Source organism: Sphaerodactylus townsendi, linkage group LG03, assembly GCF_021028975.2.
Source record: "Sphaerodactylus townsendi isolate TG3544 linkage group LG03, MPM_Stown_v2.3, whole genome shotgun sequence".
Lineage (NCBI taxonomy): Eukaryota > Metazoa > Chordata > Lepidosauria > Squamata > Sphaerodactylidae > Sphaerodactylus > Sphaerodactylus townsendi.
The window spans coordinates 56,073,711-56,098,060 of NC_059427.1; the positions used below are offsets into that span (position 1 = coordinate 56,073,711).

Sequence of the window (24,350 nt, forward strand, 5' to 3'; positions counted from 1 at the left end):
CTTTCCTAATTATCCCCAGCATAGAGTTTGCCTTTTTCACAGCTGCCATGCATTGAGTTGACATTCCCATGGAACTGTCCACTAAGACGCCCAAATCCCTTTCCTGGTCTGTGACTGATAGCACTGACCCCTGTAGCGTGTATGTGAAGTTTGGATTTTTTGCCCCTATGTGCATCACTTACATTTAGCTACATTGAACTGCATTTGCCATTTCTTAGCCCACTCACCTAATTTATCAAGGTCCACTTGGAGCTCTTCGCAATCCTTTGTGGTTCTTACCACCCTACATAATTTGGTATCATCTGCAAACTTGGCCACCACACTACCCACCCCTACTTCCAGGTCATTTATGAATAGGTTAAAGAGCATTGGTCCCAAAACGGATCCTTGGGGGACACCACTCCCTACATCTCTCCATTGTGAGAACTTCCCATTTATACCCACCCTTTGTTTCCTGTTCCTCAACCAGTTTTTAATCCATAGGAGGACTTCCCCTCTTATTCCTTCATTGCTGAGTTTTCTCAACAGTCTCTGGTGAGGAACTTTGTCAAAAGCCTTTTGGAAATCCAAGTAGACAATGTCCACTGGTTCCCCCTTATCCACATGTCTGCTTACACCCTCAAAGAACTCTAGTACGTTTGTAAGACAGGACTTGCCTCTACAAAAGCCATGCTGACTCTTCCTCCGCAGGTCTTGCTTTTCTACATGTTTTATAATTTTATCTTTAATGATAGATTCTACTAATTTACCAGGAACAGATGTCAAACTGACTGGCCTGTAATTTCCCGGGTCCCCCCCTAGACCCCTTTCTTAAAGATTGGTGTGACATTGGCACATCTTCTCTCCCAGTCTTCAGGGGATGGAGCCTGATTTCAGGGATAAGTTATTGCATATTAATGTGAGAACATCAGGGAGGATTTCCATGCTTGAGCTCTTTAAGAACCTTTTGGATGAATGCAATCTTGGGGCCAGGGATTTGGTAGCATCTTAGTTTTTATCAATGGCTGCCAGAACTTCTTTCCCCTTTGTCTACCACTATCTTTTGCTAGTTCCCTTCGGATTCACCTCCTAAGAAGCTTGGTTCAGGTGCAGGAATTTTCCTCACCTCCTCTTGGGTGAAGACAGATGCAAAGAATTCATTCAGCTTCTCTGCAATCGCACTGTCATCTTTTAGCACACATTTTGCTCCTTCATCATCTAATGGGCCTACCAAGCCTCCCTAGCTGGCCTCCCTGCTTTGATGTAAATTTTGAAGAACTGTTTGTTGCTAGTCTTGATGTTCGCAGCCATGCGTTCCTCATAATCCTTTTTTGCCTCCTTTACAGCTAACTTGCTTCTCTTTTGCCACCATTTGTGTTCTCTCTGGTATTCTTCATCAGTTAAGTTGGACTTCCATTTTCTAAAAGACATCTTTTTTTCCCTAATAATTTCCTCAACCTCCCTTGTTAACCATGGTGGCTTTCTTTTGGACTGTGCGCTGCCTTTCCTAACCTGCGCTGCCTTTCCTAACCTGCGGAACTTAAAACATACTAAAACATTAGATAAAACAGAACATTAAAAGTTTTAAAATGCCTTCCCATATTCTAAAATTCCAATACAATAAAATACAGTAAATAATGTATAAAAATAGATTGGGCCTTGAATAAATTTATCCCAAAACTCATTCCCCACTTCCCCCCTCCCCCCTGCTCCGGAGGCCGAGAGGAGATGATGGTACAATTTGATCCAGCTGGCTGGCTGGCTAAGGCCTGGTGGAACTACCTGGTGGAAGGGAATGACTAAACTCAGAGTGTGCTTGCCCAGCTATGGCTGGGGTATCACAACTGACTTGTTCTTGGGTCAGAGAGATCTAGCTACAATTATTCCTGCCTTAGTTACATCTAATCTTTACTACTGAAACATGCTCTCCTTGGGGCTACCCTTGAAGAGTGTTCATAAGCTGTAGGTAGTGCAGAATTGCTAAAGCTGGACTGGTAGTTGGGGCCAGTAGTGGAAGCAAGTGATCCTACATGACAGCAATTACACTGGTTGTTAATCCACTCCTGAGCCAATTCAAAGGCTGGTTTAAAGCCCTGCATGACTTGGGACTGACCTTGCCTACACATTCTTGCCCAGGAAATAAGATTGTGGGACTTCCTGACCAGTCAAAGAAGCTCATCTCGTGGGCACATGAGAGAGGGCCTTTTCAGTGGAGCCCAACTATTCTGGAACAATCTCCTCAGAGAGGTGCACCTGGCCTCAACCTTGTCTTCAGGACTCAACTGAAGACAGTTTTATTTAGGACTGCATTTTGATTGATTTAGTTTTCATTATTGGCAGTCCCGATTGGTGTTTTTAATCTGTCACTTTTACAGGTTGCATCATTGTTGTTTTTACTGTGCTTTTAAAATATGTAAGGGGTTCCACAAAGATTTTCCCATTTTCTTGCAAAAAACAATCCCTGCCTAGGATGAATCTCTATACTAATATGAATTGGGATTTTATCATAAATGATATTAGACAATACACTGATATTAGACAAAATTATTCCAAAATGTTAGCATTTCATGCTTTGGCAGCCCCATTTCTATAGAACGTCCAAGTTAGCATTGAGGTGTAATTAGGTTTTGGGTCCACAAGAATCATAGAACCAAAGAATCAAAGAGTTGGAAGGGGTCATACTTGCCATCTAGTCCAACCCCAACTCAATGCAGGATCAGCCTAAAGCAGCCCTGACAAGTATTCATCTCACCACTGCTTGGAGACTGCCAGTGATGAGGAGCTCACCACCTGCCCAGGTAATTGATTCCACAGCTGAACTACTCTCACTGTAAAAAAAAAAAAAGCACCTAATATCCAGCTGGTACCTTTCTGCCCGTAATTTAAACCCATTATTGCAAGTCCTATCTTCTGCCACCAATAGGAATAGCTCCATCCCCTCCTGCAAGTAACAGCCTTTCAAACACTTAAAATGAGCAATCATGGCTTCCTTCAACCTTCTCTTCTCCAGACTGAACATTTCCAAGTTCCTCAGCCTTTCCTTGGAGGGCTTGATCTCCAGGTCCTGATCATCCCCACTTCTTTCCTCTGCACCTGCTCCATTCTGTTTGCATCCTTTTTGAAGTGAGGCCTCCAGAACTACACACAGCACTCCAGATGCAGCCTGACCAATGCAGTGTACAGAGTGACTATGACATCTTCCAATTTAGATGCTATATCTCTCTATGATTGGTCAGAATGTGCATAAAGAAAATCATAATACAAGGAAGAAGCAAAACATGTCACTGAAATGCTGAATTAAAAAAAATATGGCTGAAACCCTTTCATTTATTGCTGGTAATTAATACAATTATAGCCAGCTTTTTATTATGTCTTTATTCTGTCAGTTCAACCTATTTATAGCGAGATTTGGTTGATTCACCATAATTTCATTCCTCCCACAGCCCATTTTACATGCCTTTCCTAAAAAAAAGTATAAATGTATTTTTCTTTTGCATTTTCATATCTCAGTGTCTAAAGGCTAAAAAGGCTAAAAAAGAATCATAGAGTGTCTAAGAGTTTAATTACGTGGCGTTGTGTCATCCTGAGGAATCACTAACAATGGCAAGAGTCAAGTGACTCTGAGTTCTGATATGCCTAAAGTTTCTGCACATTAGGTCACTGCCTGTAACTAGTGTTAAGATTGTTGTGCCTTGCTACAAACCACAAGGAAAGGAAAGGTGTAAATGCTTTCATAGATTAATTTAAATAATTTTGGGTAGTGATAGTGGGTGTGCTGCAGTTTAATTCCAGATGTTCAATGAGCTTCAGACTGCTGACTATGAAGGAAGATTGATAAAGGACTTTCTTTATTCACAGAACACCAGTCTCTGGCAGAAGGTCTTAAAGTGCCTGTAGTCAGGAAATAGCAGTGGTTAATCTCATGCCAAATCCCATCCCCCACTAACAGCCCATAATAGAGCAACGTGCCACCCTTCCATCTCCCATTAACAGCCCATAATGGGGCAAGGTGCTACCACAGATGAAAATAGCCTGGAGTTATGAAAATACTGGTAGTAAGGAAAAATGCTTAGTTTCAGAAAGTTAGCAAAATACCAACAAATATTAGGAAATCATGAAGATTTCAGCTCTACTGAATGTAGATTTCCTGCTAAGTGATTACCAAGTGATGTGGGAAAGCAAGATTTAAAGGGACAATCTTTATGTTAGGGAAAAGGAACCTGACTTGGGCCATATAGTTATGAAAACTGGCATAAAAATGCTTTAAATAACAATTGCTGCAACTCACCCTTTCTGACCTTGTTTAGAGCAAATTGTTTGCTAATGGTCCAAGGTCCTATAAGTCCGGTCCAACCAAATCTACCTTTCCATCACTACCTCCCTAACTGGCCACCACCACCATACCTGGGAACTCATACCAAAAGACTATTCTCACAAGAACTTCATCTTGTCCCACAGTGTTATCCTGAGACCAGGACTGGGCAGTTTATAAACAATAAACCCAGGATACGGTGAATAGGATAGGGAATATGCACCACAGCATTACACTATGACATGTATACTTACAATCACTCAATGTAAATTAGTTATCCTCAAGATAGACACTCACAATGTGGATGGTTAAAGACCAAGCTAACAAATGAAGTGCTGAACTGGAAGACAGGAAGAATGTTCTTTTCTAATTTTTAAACAAATGCCATGAAATATTTTTAATCAAAGAAAAAAGCGAACCCTTTTTTCAAAGGGTGCAATCAAAGAAAAGGGAACCCTTTCACTGCATCATACCATCCACCAGTTTCCCCCTTTCCTTTTCACATTTTTTGTTGCTCACTCATCAAAAATACCACACATTGGACTGACAGTCTAAATCCAAAGAACTTGTCAGACTTGATCATTGTTCTAATGCTTTATAATTGGAGGAAGGCAGAATTTAACTAATACACCAACACATATTGCACATACATGCATGGCAGCAGCACAGAGATGCTATACTTGACAAACCTAAACAATGTCGTTCTAACAACTCTGAGTTGTTTAGATGACAACTGTACAAAACACCTGGGAGGAAAAATATTTCTCTTCCACTGGCAGTGTTTCTAAAATGCAAATACTGATATGCTGTTCTTTGCCGGGCGGGGGGGGGGGGGGGGGGTGTCTCTACATATGGAATTTCATGATAAAAAGCTTTAATGTCCCTGTTTTCTCTTGATAAACCCTGCTGGTTTACCGGTGCGTGGATGTGTTGAAATTGAATTATGGTACAACAGCAATTACTTTCCATAGTACATCCATAATGGGAATCCATTCTACAGTGAACACCAGGTAGCCAGAAAGAGGGACAGGGGGGAAAAAAACATTAATAAAAAGAAAATCCCCTCCCCCCAACATTTTATTGTGTGGTACAGGAAAAAAACATACTGTATGCATGCCAGAAAGTAATTTCATTCTAACATCATCACTGTAGATCAAACTACTAGCTTTAAAAGCATTTTATATTAGATGAGTGTAAATTGCTGCTCAAACACACTGCATGTTCCAGGGGAAAAAAGCTGAGTGAATATTTTTAAACAAAAACTTGGCTATATTTCATTGGGCAGAAGACCTTCACCAATCCTCTTCAGCCTTGTTCATTTCTTTCTTTTATGTTGCTTTTTACAAGTGACATAATAAAGCAAAATGGCCATTTCTCTTCCAGCTAGGTAGGTCACTGTGGAAGAATGAATGTTCTCTTCATTTGTGAAGGATAGACAATTTAATGGACTAGACAACATGTGCCTGAACATCTTTAAATAACAAGTGCTGATTTCGTTTTAAGTTACTGCAATATATTTGTGGCTGTGCAAACAGTAAATAAGGATGGGTTTTCTGGGCTGTGTGGCCGTGGTCTGGTGGACCTTGTTCCTAACGTTTTGCCTGCATCTGTGGCTGGCATCTTCAGAGGTGTATCACAGAGGGAAGTCTGTTACACACTGTGTCCAGTGAAAAGGGAATGTTTTAGTGGAGTATAAATTGTCATGTCCCCAGGTGGAGAACCAATCAGTAAGTGGGTGGAAATTGCTTTGGGTGGAACTATGCAAAAGTGTGGCTGATAGTACTGTATTGCAGGTGCGGTTTTCCAGTCCAGGGAGTGATTTACATTTGCATTCCCTGCAGCAAAAGGAGTATCGGTGAATGCAAATCCTGTGTTTGGGTGGAGTCCATCTTCCATGAACTTAGCATGCCCTTGGCCTTTGCTTCTGGTATTTTTAAGTACTGGTAGCCAAACTTTGTTAAAGAAACTCTGACAATTAACAAAGCTTGGCTACCAGTACACAGCCTGGAAAACCCACCACAACCAGTTGAATCTGGCCATGAAAGTCTTTGACAATACAGCAAATAAAGAGTTTGCTGGTCAGAATGGCAAAATAGTATGTACAACTATATAATATTTTTTAAAAGAAAAATGCTGATAGAAAGAGGCTGGATTCAGAAAAAAAAGGGAAGCAAACATACACATTAATTTCTTAAGCAAAAAAAAAAAAGGCTTCCAGCAACCATGTATGTGCCGTTAAGCCACAAGCTGCTTAAGATGACCCCAGCAAATAACAGCACTAGAATCAACAAGGCCGTAATTGCAACAGGGGACAGGGCACATGGTGGACTCAGGAGAAGTGAGCATGCATGCCCTGGGCCGGCTGGGCGGCTGCGCCTGATAGCGTGTGATGCACGAGGGGAACGGGTGGAGCATGCTCCCTATATATTAGGTGGCATGCGGTTGCTCTGTTTTGTGTTGCATTCCTACACTAATGCTTACTATAACATATTGATTTGTTCTGTTTTTAAAAAATGTTTTTATTGTCCATGGCCTTCAACAGGCATCTGGGGCACTTCAATTTTAGCCCAAAATCTGCAATTTTTGCAATTATATTCTACCCATTCTGCAATTATATTTAACCCATCATCTTTTAAACAGATAGGTAGAATCATTGCACAAAAGTCTCAAACAGCACCATGTTGTCTAGCAGCCAAAATATTTTGAAATACCTTACACATTTGTTGGACAATTCATATTACATAAATGGCTGTGTTGTAATTGAAAGAAAACACACAGTGCGCTCTCCTTCCTTCACACTCCTGCAGAACAGATTGCTGCTTGTTGATAGTAGCTGGCAATCTCTTGCTGCTTCCGCTAAACTACATTGTGATAGTCCAGTGATCCTGAAGTGCAGCAAAAATCCTGCTGCAGTTGCTGAACCCCATTAGTATTCCCCATTTGTGACTGACAATGTTGATCACCAGCTAAGCAAATTGGTACTACGTGTCAGTGGAAAACAATGACACCGTTGATGATGGTCACTGCAGTACTTGAAGAAAATGGGATGTGATTCACATGTTACCAGGATTCCCGTCTGCCCCAAAAACATGGTGACCATTTCATTTCAAGAATGTGCCACCTTCAGGACTGGTAGCAGGATCTAGAGATGTGTACTACAAAACTCCCAAGCGAAAAATATACATGAATGTAAATGTTTCTGGTCAATACATTGATTTTCTGGAACTGCAACTTAATTCCAAGATTTGTAGGCTTTACAACCACCACTATCATCATAGGTGACAGCCAATTACCTTTCGAGACAAGCCCCAGAGTAGGAATTTCCATGAAGGACTCTGCTGCACTACAAGTCTCAGACTACTCCAAGTACAACTCCAAATTTATGCAAATAACTTCCCACTGAGGATTCTTTAACATCAGGAAAATGGGTGAAAAGACAAAGAGCCTTCTCCTCCACCCCGGCTACCTCTCATCAGCAAAATCAATGTCGATGGAGGTGTCATGTGACTCTGTTTAAAGCAGTAAACCCAGAGACAACTCATAACAAACATACCATATATCTTAGCTCTCAGACTTCCCCATATTCCAGCCCACTGTTACCTCCACCTTATGGGTTTTCAAGACAAGCAACATTCAGATGCCATTGCCCACCTCTGTGTAGCAACCCTAGTATTCCTTGGTAGTCTCTCATCCCAGTACTAACTATGGCCAATCCTGCTTAGCTTTTGAGATCGGAGGAGATCAGGCTAGTCACAGCTACTCAAGTCAGAGTAATAGAAAAATATTAATTAATAATTAAGGTATTTTTACAGTGAGCACCCACCATGAAGACATGTATCTCAAAGCAACTGGATAATCGATCCATCACATGTAATCACATATATATACTCTGTTTTTTGTTTGCTTGAAATACATGAAGCATTTTCAAAGATTGCAGAGGCATGGAATAATGGATGATTTACTTTGTGAAAGGAAAAAAGGATCACAAGGAAAGGTAGAAATTCAGAGTTTTCAGCAGAACCATAATTATTTTATCCTCAGTCAATGTAAGACTACATATTTAAAAAGGATGCAGTCAGGATTTTCTTTCCAAATGCTGGTGTTCACTGACATCCCCCTCCCTCCCCTCACACACAATAAAACTTAGTGGAGAGAAATGTGCCCATGCCAAAAGGAACACTCCTTGGGGGGTGGTCTGTAAAATCCTTTTATCAATTCTGCTTGAAACTTACAAGGTCTTTAAATTAGAGAAAGGCCTGCAAATCTAATGTCAATACCGACAAAAGCAGCTGCCCAGACTCTTGAATTGGTTCCCCATTGAAAATAATGGTCCCAAAATCCAGAACACCCAAATAACACAGAGATATGAAACATAATCTGGTAAAGCCCTACCCAAAAGCCAGCCATAACAGTAAAGTTTTGCCCCTAAATCCCTATATGAACTACTTCCTTAAAATGTTATTGGAATGCCACACAAAAACCTACATTACAATGGTTCTGATATTATCACTGCCAGGGAAAATTGTACCATGAGTTTTCAGTGTTTTGTGCTGCCTGTAATTCCTACTGCGCAATCAAAGATGCATGTGGTGATATTGACTAAACCAGGATACTGGCTAGTTTGTATTAGGTCAAGCCAGTGATGGAGGGGAAACTGCACCTGGGACATGAACTGCCTGCATGCCCCCTCCCGCCCCCAAAATGCCCCAACATGCCCCCACCCCCAGCACGTGACTGCAATGGCAGCGCCTGGGGTAAGCCGCCCCAAATGTCCCCATTGCAGCTCCACCTCTGGGTCAAGAAGAATGACTACCTTGGACCACTGAGCCTAGGTCTATCATATAATCTATTAACAATATTGCCGCCCCTACCAAAAGTGGAGCAGGAGAAAAGACATTACAAGAAAGTGAAATTGAGAAAATCCGCTCAAAGTACGTGATAACTATTCAGTACATAATGTACGTTTTACAGTTACGTTCTTTCACAGCAAATCTTCCCATCAAGTGTCCACTCAAACAGATGCTTTGGGGTTATCCATATATTACACAAGCTACATTATCGCAAACATACAGCATGTCAGCAATGGTTTTAATGCTTTGCTTCCACTTGTTTGTTGTGGCATATAAACTGCATATATTCAGTGCACACCAGTATAGGTATTCCTGATAATGTATTGTCGAAGGCAATACAGCCCGGAAACCACACAGCACCCAAATATTCCTGATAATGTTGAAATGTTCAAATAATGTTGAAATGTTCAAATAATGTCAAATAATAATTCCTGAGAATGTTGAAATGTTCAAATATTCCTGATAATGTTGAAATAAAGATGACACATACCATATATAGGACTCATCTATGGAGTGCTGTCTGAGTGTACTGTAGGAATATTCAGTGTATAGTTTTCCATTAAGATATCAGTTCCAAATGAAGCACAAAAATACGGGAATTTGAAACACACAGGCACCCGAAGACATGTGTCAAAAGTCAAACAAAACAAATATTTATGGGCTTTGTAGATTCTCCCTTTCAGAAAACAACTTTCAAGACTCACCATACATGTAGAAGTTCTTTTACATTTCTAGTTCCCCATCAACAAACTCAGAGGGCAGGATCATAAGGAGATGACAAATTATTGGTACAACTGCATAATATGTAAAAAGAAAATATCTACTACCTACCCTCACAGCTTCAGATTTTTTATGAAACATCTCCTCCATATTCTTTGCTAGTTTCTTCACAAGTTGAAGGCCATCAATTTCTTCTATGGTAACATCTTTCTCATATTCTTTATATTTCTGTAACAGAATCAAAAATACTAAATGAAGCCAAACACTAACTAGCAGTTCATAGCTGGTTATACACAGTAAGATCTAAAATTATCAGGGCTACCACAGTGATGCTTTACAGCTTAACCATATTTAAAAAGCAGACATTTTCATGGAGAACAAGTAAAGTGCTGGGTTGTTCCCAAAGGGGAGGAAACAGGTTAACTTCTCTGAAAAAGTAATGGGTTATCTAAACATAATCATAATAAAATAACAAGTTTAGTAATCGTAAAATAATTTTTAATTGTTCTGTTTCATTCATATATTTATTTATGTGTGTGATTTGTTACTCATGGATTCATTGTCAGCCATTGTGCTTTGAGGCTAATTCATTCCACACATAGGGAAACCACCATGAAATGCTTTAATAGGCAGCAGCAGCACACACTATGGCAGAAGATCTCCTGTCAGCAACCATTTCTTCATGCCACTGCTCCTTCACGTTGCAGAATATTTTTAATTGCCGTAGTCACACACAATGTGGTACACTTTTGAGGAAAACCCAGCTGATGTCATATCACTCTACGAATCTCTGGAAACTGGTTTTATCACAGAGTTTCTGGTAAGTTCAGGAGCATTATAACTTTACTTTTGGGTTTCGTCAGACGTCACATCACATTCCTTGCAATGATGGCACTCCCCATTCAGCACAAGCTCTCACTTAATGTCTGGCATTGGCTGACAACTCTCACAACAGATAATATTTGTTTTAAAAGGGGAGTCCTTTGCCTTTGCAATGCTGCGGTGGGGTGGGGTGGGGATGGGGGGAAGGACTGAAATAACACTGGAGATTATTTTTTCCTTTTTCACATGCACAGAATACTCCAAGTGAAGAAGCAACAGAATGTAAATAGCACACACACACACACACCCTAGCTCTCCCAGATAAACTAACCATCAAGAATACCATCAGGAGGTTCCACTCCGTGAACTCCACTCAGCTTCTGAATCTCATAGAATTATGATGTTACCCAAAATGTTAGGTCTGTCCCTTTTAGGATAGAAAATTAGTTGGAACAGCCCTTGCATCGCAAGACGGGGTAACTATGAATATTTTCCACAGGAGTTTACAGAGGTGGGTTTCCACAAAAATCCTCTGGAGTCAAAAAGTAAAGTTTAACCATTTTTATTGAAAAATAAAATAATAAAATTTACACACACTCAAATGTAAAACATAAGCACACAGAAGATTCAAAAGGTCTAGGATTTAAAAAGAGGTGAGAAGATAGATCGGGAATAGAGCAGGTTATTGTGGGAAGGGTAATATTTGCCTAGAAGTAGAATCCAATTTCCATGTTTGAGTTCCAAGAGACGTGGTAAAAAGCTGTGCTGGACACAGTGCTACCAGACCAGAAGTCAGTCCAGAAAGCACTGAGCAAAGACTGCAAGGAGAGAACCTCAGTTTTAGGAAAATTTAGCCCTCTATATGCTGTTCCATAGAAAGATGATAGTAGGGTTGTATAGTCCTCCGACACGGAATAAAGCATTCTGAACCTTCTTTGTTGTAGAATGCTCTGCCTGGGTCCTACTGCTTACCTTGCCCTAATCCCCCATCCATTTGAAAGTCATTCAATGAACTAGAAATGCTCTTGTATCAAAGTACCATGTTCAATAATGCACCAAAAATGGTTTTGACAAAGGTGGCACATAAAAATGAATAATTCTCATATTCATTTGGGACTATATTCTAATGCAGAAGCATACACTTTTCTCACTTGTTGCATCTGAGTGATAGGATTAGGGAGGCAAAGAATAGCTGTTAGAGGACTTTGATTGCATCAGGATGGCTGGCATTTTAGCATATCTTTTGTGAACAACGAAATAGGTGTGCTAAGTCCTGTCTCCCAAATAGCTGCAGGAAGCACATACCTGGCTGACATACATGCTTTATGAGGGACAGGAGGATTTGCACAGGAAGATTGCTTTCCTATAAGTCTCCCTGTATAAGTCCAGGACATGGCATCTACTTTAGCTTGTATTGTCAACGCACCTCTAGGTGAAACAGGTTGGGCACTGCTTAGAAATATGCCCTCTGTCTGACCACAGATCCGACAGGTAACAGTGACACTAATGAGATGTTAAGAACCCAGAATTTATATTTAATAAGGATATTTAGATGTTCTTCGGGCTCTTCAATAGACTGATGCACTCTATGCCAAATATAATGTATCAAAACAGGAACAAAGGCCCCTTCTGCACACGCAAAATAATGTGTTTTTAAACCACTTTCACAACTGTTTGCAAGTGGATTTTGCCATTCCGCACAGCTTCAAAGAGCACTGAAAGCAGTCTGAAAGTGCATTATTCTGCTTGTGCGGAATGAGCCAAAGTTTCTGAAGCAGTGCCAATAATCAGTGTTTATTCCCTAAAATCCTAATTCACTTTAACCTGGCTGTATGCTTCTAATACAAACACTGGCTCTTTCCTGAGAAAATGATGAACCATCTTATGTCAGTTTCATCCTTTTCTTCTACTAGTCCTTTCACCATTTTCATTGCAAAGTCAGCTAACTTTCAGCATATTCCTCCCTAAATTATCTAAAATTTGACCTAACCAGTAAATAAATGGTATGTTCTTCCCTTTGATTATACTATCTAAGATCAATAGCTATTTGATTTTATTAGAGGAAATGAAAGGTCAAAGAAATAGACAGACTACTGCCACTAATGCCATAAGGCAAAAATATCAATATTCCATTACTGAAGTCAAAGTAAAATATTAAAAATAAGTATGGAGAATATTACTAATTTTCAGTCTTTATTTTGACCTCATTCATATCCTTGGATTGACCATTTATACTAACTGAAAATGAAACTTTTTTTCCACCAAAGGTAGTGTGTTTAAGAAAAACACCAACTGAAAGAGGTGGCATTACTGAATACACTGAAATAACTGATGAGCTGAAAAGCATTTCAGGAGAATCAATTTCATTAAGAGCTGGAAGTTTCCCTGAGGTACCAAGTTTTGTTGAAGTAGTTAAAATCTAACACGACTATCTTTTAAGAACTACTGTGCTCATTATATCAATATGTCAGGAAGTAAAAGGCAATTCCCTAAAATGTTTATTTCTGACAGTATGTATTTGATTCTGATAAGGCGTTTACTTAACAACTGACCATAGCATTCTGTTAAGTTTCTTAATACATGAGGCTTTAAAAAATATTTTCTATCCAATAACCTATTTTTCACAAGGAAAAAAAAATCAGAACATGGTGAACTAGATTTGTAAAGTGAACTGATTCATTTTTTAAACATCAATATTCGTTCGTAGTCAGGTATGATATTTTTCAATATACTGCCATCTTGGCGTACCATGGCATTCTGTTGATTGAAGACACCTTAAATATTTGCATCAAAACTGCCCGTTAAAAGTGTGTTCTCAGCTAAAGGCCATTTTAATCTCCTTTTCTTTTGGACTGACTAGAATAAATGGATCTGCTGAAACACCCAAAGTGCAGTTTGAATTCCGGTGAGCTGAGCTGTACATGCAGAAGTCCTCTTTTCCTTTTTCTGGAATAGAACACAAGGGGTGAATTCCCACTGCCTCCTTAGCACGGTTTCGGGCCACTTACTAACACGGTTTCATCAACATCCTCCCCATGACTTCTGTGGCAGCAACCATTTCTGACGCTCGTTCGCCCTGTTAATCCGCATTCTGGCAGAACCTGGATGCAAGTGGTTCAGGCCCCGTTATCACAGTTTACGGCTGTTCCGAGGGGAGGAACAAAGTTTGGAACCTGGAGTTGTTCCCCGCCCCAGAGCGTGACGTGCATTTCGCGCAGCCAATCAGATTGATTTGACCCTTGCGCAGTCTACTTCCGGGTTGATGGAACGATCACGTTTCTTACGGGCATTGTGCAAAATACAAGTAAAACAGTCAGCCATGGTAAACCGATTTAATGGTAAAACTTTCAGAGAAAAATGAAGTTGCTTTACTGTAAATGACAAGTATTCATAGTGGATTTGCACTTCAAAAAAAGCTGTTACGCACAGGTTTTTTTAATGGTGGGTAAAATGGGTAGTGTTTCTGAAGTGGCTAACAGGTCCCGCCCAACTGAACACCGACCAATCAGATTAGGGCAATGAAGCGCGATCACATGGCTGTGGGGATTGCAATGATGCCTGCACCCGGGAGTGTCTGCTGTGTGCTCGCTGTGGTGGGGAGGGAGAAACTGCGATGAGGAGAACACGGATTCACAAGGAACAGGTTTGGATCCGCTTGCAATTTCAAGTGGGGATTCGCCCAAGGTTACACTGGACAAGATCCAGGGTGGGCATCTGGAGCACTACAATGATGGTTGCAAGGTATGCCTGGGAACCGGCAGAGGAAAGGGATGTTATAAAGCTTGGCCTGGTTACTACTGGGCCTTGGCCTCATCACTTTTGGCAGGATGATGCCACTTTTGGTAGTGATAATAATGATAAGAGAAAATGTGTACCCACCAGGTTGAAGACTAAAAAGTCACAAGGTATTTTATAACATCATGGCAATGGTGGGTACAAACTTTCTCTTATCATTATTGTGTGTGTACCTTCACCTTAATCTTAAGTATGGAGGCGTCACTTTTGGTAGTGATGTCATGTTGCTGACAACATAGGAGATACTCTGATATCTGGGCAAAAACTCTATAGTACAATATGTTTTTCCATAGAGTTTTGCTCAACTCTTCCACATCATCAACAATGTGATGATGTCACTTCCATAAGTGATGTCAACACACTGATGGCAACCAAACAAGGCTTCAATTTAGGACTGGTAAGATCCCTGCTGGCTAACTGAACAGAACCAGGGAGAGGGAGCCCAATGTCGGGGATCCACCAAACCCAGCAGGGGCCTGGCAACCCTAACTACTGTTACGCAAATGAGACAAAAGCATCAGCACACTTAACTTCTTCCTAAACCTAGTGTTGCCAACTCTGGGTTAGGAAATTCTTGGAGATTTTTGGGGTGAAGACTGGAGAGGACAGAGACTTGGAAACAGGAAATCAGTAGGGATGTGATGTCATAGATTCCACACTCCAAAACACTCATTTTCTCCATGGGAACTGATTTCTGTACTCTGGAGACCAATTGTGATTCCAGGAGATTTTCCCATTGTTGGAATAAGTGACTTCTGCATGCCTGAACAATGGGGGGCACTATCTATATTTAAGCTGTTCTATTGCTTATTATTTTATTTATTTATTAATTCGGCTTTTATACCGCCCGATCCCCGAAGGGCTTGCTTTTCATGTCTGGGTTCCGCCCACCAACTCCCCATTCTTCACCCTGCAGCCATTTTCTTTCTTCTTCTGCCTTTGCACCGAGCATAAGTAATGGCTACCTGCTTCTGCTGGGGCTTTCCCACAGAAGCATATCATACTTGCACATACGTGATGCTGTGTTAGAAGGCCCACTTGTGATAGAGAAAGTTATCTCTTTAGTATAAGGTTTCTATCTATCCATTTTTCACCTGGAACAATGTTTGTGATCAAAAGTTACTTGAAATAAATGTAAGTTTTCTTCTTCTTTTTTTGCAAATATTTGTTTGGAAGAGCTCTTTACTGCACTCACACACAGGACTGGGCTGGGGTGATCCACATTGAACCAAAATTTCCAACACCCATTAAGGCTGTATTTCATGGAGGCAACAGTTGTCTTCTTAAGTCAAATAATCCCTGTTGGACTGAAAACTTCTGTACAACTACTGTAAAACTATTGGAGATGCTCTGGTCATCTGCAGTGGTGGTACCACAGTGTAGCAAAGATCAGACCATGGTTCTGTATGGAATTAGGAACCCATCCTTGGCCCTGCTGCTAAATACTGTATAGAAGGTTCAGGATTTATATGAAAGCCAAATAGGGCTTTTGTGCATGAATCTGCTTGGCCTCAGGTTCTCCAGATCTCTCCTGATATGTTCCCCAAAGATTGCTATGTTCAGCAAATGAAAATCTACTGGTGATCCCTGGCCTGAGGATATCTGGCTAGCCTCAATCAGGGTCATGGCTTTCTCAGCCTTGGCTCCTATCTGGTGGAACACTCTGTCTAGTGAGACTTGAACTCTGAGTGATCTGATGCAGGTCTGCAGGGCCTGTAAGGCACAGCTGTTCCACCAGGTGTATGGTTGAGGCAGCTATGGTTTTTCATCTTTCTGGCCTGCCCCACCCACTCCTTTCCCCTCCTGTTTGAGCTATTTATTACAATTATACTGCTGCCATTGGGTTAAATGGGTCTTGTAAACAAGGTTTAAATGTATTTATTGTGTTATGATTGTTATTTTATGTATTTTTAGACTTCAGGAAGCCACCCTGAGCCACCAGAAAAAGGCTGCATATAAAATTAATAAAACTAAATTAAATTAAACAGATTTGATCAAATAGCTTTTAAACCATCCTGTGTGAACATTTACTTCTTAACCGCATTTATGTTTTAAGGTTATATATTATCTATCTATATATTATCTATCTATCTTTTAATTGCATCTATATGAATTCAGAGATTCCATTAAATTAAGAAAATTTTACACACACACACACACACACACACACACACAATATCTCTTATAGGACACTTATATTTATACAACTGGAGACAAAAAGACTCTAATGTAGCAATACATAATTGTTTAGAAGTAGAACAGAATGTAATGAAAACCAATGTCCACTGTTCTTATCTGAATTTATCAGATTCTCAGCTAAGTCAATATTCAAAAGTCTGTAAGACCATGTAGCTACAGTCTAAGAAATTTCTGATATGCTACATTTAAAAAAATTAAAACACCAGGGTTTTTTGGCAGAACACCCTGCCATAGGCGAGAACATTTATCATTTCAGAAAAGAGACACAGGAGGGGGGGAAACCACATTAATTCTACAGCAGCTATTTTGCCAGATCATTTCACACAAACACAAGGAAAAGACAAACACTACTTCACTGTCAACACTTTTAATGCTGCTCATGTTCTTGGTCAATTTTTTAGTTGCATGTTCACTGAAGATCTGGTAATAACATGCCAAAAGAAATTCACAGGAATCTGAAGTGGAATTATTTTGTAATTTAACAATAAGTTATTACAAACTGCCCACAACATTAGGTAATCAGTGCTGCCTAATTCAAAGCAGTCATCTTATCTATTTTAAATGTATTATTGGGGGAGGGGGACAATAACTGTCTACAAAAACTCAAAAACAATGAGCAGCTTTGATGGAAAAGACAGAAAGGAACATTTTCTTTAAGATGGCACAGGGCAAAAATCATCAGGGAGAACAGAAACAGAGTGGGCTGGAGCCAAAAACAGACCCTGCTTGTGCTGTTCCTTACAAAAGCCTTTGTTATAGCAACATATAGAAATGAGCATTAAAGAAGCAGGAACGAGCAACATGGAATGTGGGCATGGGGAAGGCAATGCTCAGACTGGATGTTATCTTTTTGTCATATTTGTTCCTGTGCATCCAGCAAGGCATCTGCTGCTCAATGAGGGCAAATGTCTGTTGCAGCAACATTTCTTGTATGGATGTTTTTTCTCCAGCCCCACTTTCACTTCCTAGTCTTCCCATGGCATGCAAGACCACTTCTGGCACGAATTTAATTTTGCTTTGCTGCCAGAGTGCGGAGATTTTCCAGTGAGCACAGCTTTAAATTTCATAACAATATTTCTTATACTGCTATTGAGCAGGTTCATTATCATTAATTTGTGGGGGGGGGGAGCTGTCATCAATCCCCTAGAAATGTCTGTAAGGAATAGGTGGGGGAGAGAATGGAAGGAGTGAAAACTTCCAAGCAAAGGAAATTATCAGAGCTTTCCCACTCTCAAGAACCATGCAGCTTCCAGGATCTTTGGTGCTGTATGTGTGAGCACATTTGCATTTCAATTTCTCTCCCAAAGGAAACGTGCCCTTGCTGTGAGCCAGAGCACCAGTGTTCAATTGGCCATCCTGCTATTTCTTGGTAGTTAATTCATTCATTGAAATGTGTTGGAGGAGAGTTTTATGGATACCATGGACTGCCAAAAAGATAAATCAGTGGGTTCTAGATCAAATCTAGCCTGACCTCTCCCTAGGCTATAATGATTAAACTGAGGCTATCATACTGGTGTTATAATAACCAAACTGCCTTCAGTTTTCACTCTGAAAGATGCAGAGCAAAAACTTTCACTTAGACTCCATCAAATTTCAAACACAGTTTGATAATTTTCCACAAGAGTAATCTAAAGACAAAGGGCCACTACAGTACCCCCCATCCCTATTTTAACCTCCCTTCCCTAAATCACTGAACTGGGGCTTCTGCAGTGAAAGGGTGCTAAGTTTGGGGTGGGTGGATTCAATGTGTGGCTTCAGCTCATGTTCAATGGGGAAAATTCTGAAAAGAAGCAAAATAAAGGAAGGAGTAGAGCCTACATCACTCCCTTTTAGTAGGTAAGAGTGCTGACCCATGTCATGACAACATATCACAATGTTTACTAGGCAGACTATGTTTACAGGGTGGTTTGCCATTGCCTTCTCCATTCTTCTATACCCCAAGCAAGCTGGATACTGACCTCGGAAGGATGGAAGATGAGTCCACCTTGAGCCAGCTACCTCAAATCAACTTCTGTCAGGATTAAACTCAGGTTGTGAGCTTTGACTGCAGTATTGCTTAGGCTAGGAAAATACCCTAAACATTTGGTAAAATTCAGATTCTGATTTATTCAGGCATAAAATTGTCTGTATGCCCGAATAAGACAAATAACATATTCAGACACACCCAAATATTCGGGTATATCCGAAAAATTCAGGTCCGTTTGAATTTTTTGTGTTTTGTGGGTTTTTTTATGTTTTGGCCTGCAGGGGCGCATTTTTAAAGCTAGCAGCACCAAAGTCATGGTCCCTCAAAGGGGTACTCCCCATCTCCTGTTAGCTCCCATTGGAAACAATGGGGGATGGGGCACCCCCTTTGGAAGTCCATAACTTTGGCCCCCCTGAACCAAACTTCACCAAACTCGAATGGTATCATCAGGACAGTCTCTGGATGATACCCTGAAATTTTGGTGCCACTAGCTTTCAAATGCACCCCTTTCAGGCTGAAATTCAAAAAACACCCAAAAATACCCCCAAAAAAGTCCAAATACCTTGCATTCATATTCATTCATATTCGGGCAGGACATATTCAGCCAATTTTTGCCCAATTGTGCCCAAATTCGCTGAGATTTGGGCCCAATCTGGTATTTGTTTCATCCGAATCTCCAAGCCTAGTACTGCTGTTTATCACTCAATTTTATTAGTAGTTCAGCATAAAAGCTATGAATTCCTTCTCTGGCATTGACAAAATTTCTAAGGATTTTTAATAGAACTAGTTCTTTTAAGCAATTTTAAACTAAGCTTGCATAAACAATTGTCAAATTCTCTCTTCCTTCCCCTTAGAATTTAGATTATATAGTTTGTCTCACTGAATGTTTGTATTTTGTTGAGACAACAGTCTTCCTACTAGCAGCTGTGAAAATACTGTATTGATAAAGCCAACGTGTTCAAATTACAATTGACAGTACATATAAATGAATGAAAATAAGCTTTTATGCATTTCTTTAAAATATTTATTGGCCCAACTTTCACCAGACCAAGTCAAGACCCAGGGGTGGTCACAACAAACTAAAATGCAATATAACAATATAAAATAAAATATATACAAAATAAAAACATTTATACATCAAATAAGTAAAATACATTAAAACACACTACAAGCTACCACTTACACTCCTAATACTTTGTGAGTTAGTTCTGCTTTACAACCTTACAAGAAAGCCTAACTTTAGGCAGTAAGTCCAGTATACGAACTCGCCAACTCTTCAGCTTTTCCAAAGAGGCCTTCCCGCCTCACCTTATAAGGTGAGGCCACTGGTGACTATTGCTAGACACTTCTTAGTGGTGATGTCAAGTAAAGGAAACTTTCTTCCTCTTGAAATTCAGCCAGGTCCTTTCTGGTTAGTGTTTAAGAACCAGGTGAAAACCTAATACTGTAACACTATTGACTGATTTATTCATTTCCTGATTCTGATTGTGTTGGATTACAGATTGTTCAGTTTCCTCATGCTGATTGTGAAGATTTAAATTAGTGTCATATAGTTCAAATTCCATCATTCATAATTTTAATTTTATTTAAGTACATAATTAATGTTATATTTTTTCTTATTTTTTTAAAAAAACATTGAGACTATACAGGATGTAAATATGATAATAATCTGAAGTAAAAACCCAAAATATTATTTTGAAACAAATGGCTTGAAAGTGATGCTCCCTCCAACTATATGGCTATTAAATGGGTTATCAGTTGTGAATTAACTAACACCATTCCTTGTCTGCTCTGGTGACTTTTCTTTGAGGGCTCTGTATGCCACCCTCTCCTATTTCCATTGTATTTTGCCATGTATATCAGTGCTTCAGTTTCTTGGAAAGTATCTCCTGCACACTTTCCATGCAATGTTGTCTCTGGGGCAGAAAGAAAGACAATTGCTTATCATATCTACAACTAACACATAATTTTTCTCATCCTATTACCAGTAAGTTCACACCAGGTGTATATCTGCACAGAAGCACAGTGCTAACATTACTTAAATTCTTGAGAAACTCATTAAAAGAGGAAATTATATGATCTTCGTTAAATGGGAAATGGAAACCAGCTTTCCATAACTTTGTGATGAGTAGCAGAAGATTTGTTCCACCTAACAAACACCGAGAGTATCCAAAATACTGGGCTGAAAGGTTATTCATTGCAGGCCTATTCCACTTTCCTTTACAATCCCTTTTGTGAAAAGTGGAAGAATTCTAAGAGAACAAGAGCTATCCTAAGAGCTACCTAGACCTCCCTATAATGTGTGCAGTTGTTACTCCAAATAGTGCCCCCAGTCTTTTGAGGGTTTAGGGCTAGTTCCTGCACATGACTGCTGAGGATATTCCATGGAAACACTAGGAATCTGAAGTGCATCTGAGACTGAACTGAAGATAAGCAAGGAATTCTTCTGATCCATGGTATTTCTCATTTTCACCTTAGTAGTCCAGGCTAGTCCAATATCATCAGATTGTCATGTACCAGGTGGTCCTGTTCAGCTACTAATCACCGCTGATTAGGCCTCCAATGAGCCTCTTATTGCCTCTTGCTGCCTTCCTGTCGGAAGCTTGGGACCCAAGGGCATGGTGACATCACACAAGCTAATTACATTCCTAGGTGCTTCATTGCTATTTGGCTCACTCTGTTCCCAGCCTCTGTTCTCAGCCTCTGTACCTCCCCCTCTCACTCTCCCAGCATTCCAAGACTGATAGTGGCAATTAGTGATGATGAAGCTCTCCTGTGAAAATCTGCTAACTAACATAAACATCCTAACTCTTCTCTCCTTTCCCAGCTGTGAGATGGAAAGGGTGGGGGTTATACAGCCTGTATCTCATCCTAGATTTCCCAAGTTCTTCAGATCTGGCTATAGAGCAGTATAGTTAATTGCCTTGCACAGAACTCCAAAATAGGCTAACATTATCAATATTGGAGTCTGGTTAATGTCTATTGACAGGCAACCTTACAGTTAACCAGATTTCTAAAGCTAAGTAGGCTCAGCCTCGGATGGGAAAACACCAAGGAAGTTCTGGCTTGCAACACAAAGAAGATAATGGCAAACCACCTCAGACAGTCTCTTGCCTTGAAAACTCTACAGGGCTGTGACTTGACAGTACTTTCCAACACCAACATGGTATTCCTTTAACAACTGGTACATACTTTCTTATACCAAGGATTACTGCACAAAGGCATTCCATTTTATTAATGCAGAGTATAGCATATTCTATGCTCCCATTCACTCTCCGACCTATAGACTTAGGCAGAATCAATATCACTCCTTATAAGAAAATATTACTTAGCTCATTGATTCCATGCTATCAGCAAAAGGTCCATTTTCTCCAGAATAGGTAGCTATGTGGATATGATTCCTACTTAGGAATGAACATAACTCTGCTGCTATCAGTGACATGCTCAGAAAGAAGCTAAAGAGTTTTAATCACAGAGATTGTCAGCATCTTCCTACATTAAATTCAATTAGAGAAGAAGTGAGGAAAAGAAAAATAAGGAGTCATTCAGCAGCTTCTATGAGACTCTAAACAGAATTTTCAATACCCAGACATGAATATAAAGCACATCAAATATCGTCTTCCTGTGTAAAACAGTCCACTCACTACATCTCAAACAATGGTAAGCGTGTGATAATTGACTGGCAAACTCAAGAAATGGAATAAGTGTAGTGAAACTCAGATGACCACAGATGTGGTGATAGGAAATAGGTTAATGGATCCTCTTTTACCAGTGGCAGGGGAAAGGACCAATTCAGTTTGGAAGTGCAGCATGGAGTTAAATTGAACCTTATCTCCCACATTCTCCTATCCTGCAGGAAATCTTTCCACTTTGAGCTCTTGCCCCAGGAGGGCAGTATACAAGCACATAGCAGTTTATTGCCATCACCAGCTCTTTCACCAATTTTTAGCGTAAGCACAATTGCAATCTAGGAATTACACGCAGGTCCAGACTCATAGTATGAATTTGCATGTAGTTATCTATATCCCAGTTTTCTCTCCACAGTTGGGACTCAAAGCAGCTTGAAGCATCATCTCCGTTTTCTCACAACAACACTTGTCAGGTAGTCCAGGTCAAGAGTTTAAGACAGGTCCAAGGCCATCCAACAAGCTTCCATGGTAAAAGTGGGGAATCAAATCCAGATTGCCCAGGATCCAGATTGCCTAGTTTGCCATTGTATCCACTACACCATACTGGCTCTAATTAAGTACACTAGGTCTAACTTGAGAGAAAAGAATACCATATAATCTTTGGATACCTGGATGGACCACATCAGCAAAATACTGACGAGAGGAGTAATCAAGGGAAGGGAAAGGATGGACCTTTTTCACTCTTCCAGTGAATTAATTCTGTCTTGTTTCCAGTGTCTGGTAGCAAACAGAAGTGTGACGCCAAGAGAAAGTAGATACTCTTGATTAACATAGTACAGTGATGGTGGACCTTTTCGAGACAGAGTGCCCAAATTGCAACCAAAAACCCACTTATTTATTGCAAAGTGCCAACACGGAAATTTAACCTGAATACTGAGGTTTTAGTTTAGAAAAAACAGTTGGCTCCGAGGCGTGCGTTACTCGGGAGTAAGCTTGGTGGTAGTCATTGGCTTTGCTTTGAAGCAACTATGCAACTCTTCGAACGGGTGAATCATGACCCTAGGAGGGTTTCCTCAGAAGCAAGCCCCATTGCCAGTAAGCAAGCTTACTTCCAGGTAAAGGATCACACTTTAGTTCTTTCAATGAAAATCAATGAGGTTTAACAGCACTTAACATGGTTGCCTACACTACTTCCCCAAAACTAGGTCTTAGGTTTAATGCTAATAATTGAGCCCAGTGACCCAGACCACCCTCTCTGTGGACACGTGCAAACAGAGTTCCTCATGGGGGGAGGAAATGCCCCCCATGATGAACTCTGTTTGCACGTGTCCACAGAGAGGGCTCTGAGTGCCACCTCTGGCACCTGTGCCATAGGTTCGCCACCACTGACATAGTATATACTGGTGTGTTAGAAATTGCTGGTTCCAAGAAGAAACATCTTTCCAAATAAATGAAAAAAAATTAATGCAAGAGGATATTTTTATAAAGGTTTTCCCATATCTCAGTGAATCCCATTGACACTTGCAATTCTCAATCGAGAGAAAGTGGTCCACATACAAAAGATACTTCTATGCATAGATTTTCTCTGAATCAAGACATATATTCCACCATTTGAAACAAGGATGCTTTAGGCTGATTCTGCATTGAGCAGGGGACTAGATGGCCTGTATGACCCTCTATAATTTGTTTCTGTAATTCTATTTATTCTTAATTTCCCACATTAAAATTATTCCTTATTTATTTTGTTTACAAAATTTATATCCTGCTGAACTCTGCTGGCCATGCACTAAACCCTTCAGGGAGCAAACTAGTGGAGTGACAGTTACATCAGCAGCTCACTGCTGCAGCACAGAGGATGCCCTTTGGACTGCATGGTAAAATAAACTTAGTGCTTCTGAACATCTGAATATATCTCATCAGTGTGCATAACATACACTTCTAGCTTTACTCCAGTGCCTTCAAATTTTAACACAAGAAGCATCCCCTGTCCACACAACAATTGTCAACAAGTTCCACAATTGCCTCAATTCATCTCTGGGACCTAATAGAATTTTGTGATTGCATCAAGACTAGGAAAC

At 40.2% G+C, this 24,350-nt stretch overlaps 1 protein-coding gene across 5 annotated transcripts in view; it reads right to left on the reverse strand.

Annotated features, from left to right (window-relative positions):
• Positions 1 to 24,350, reverse strand: part of CACNA2D3 (calcium voltage-gated channel auxiliary subunit alpha2delta 3) — a 707,732-nt gene that overhangs the window by 526,957 nt on the left and 156,425 nt on the right. For all 5 annotated transcript variants that reach the window (XM_048490851.1, XM_048490852.1, XM_048490850.1 and 2 more), the window contains exon 3: positions 9,973 to 10,089. In XM_048490851.1, coding sequence (XP_048346808.1) covers positions 9,973 to 10,089 — 117 coding nt within the window. The remainder of the gene's footprint in view (positions 1 to 9,972; positions 10,090 to 24,350) is intronic.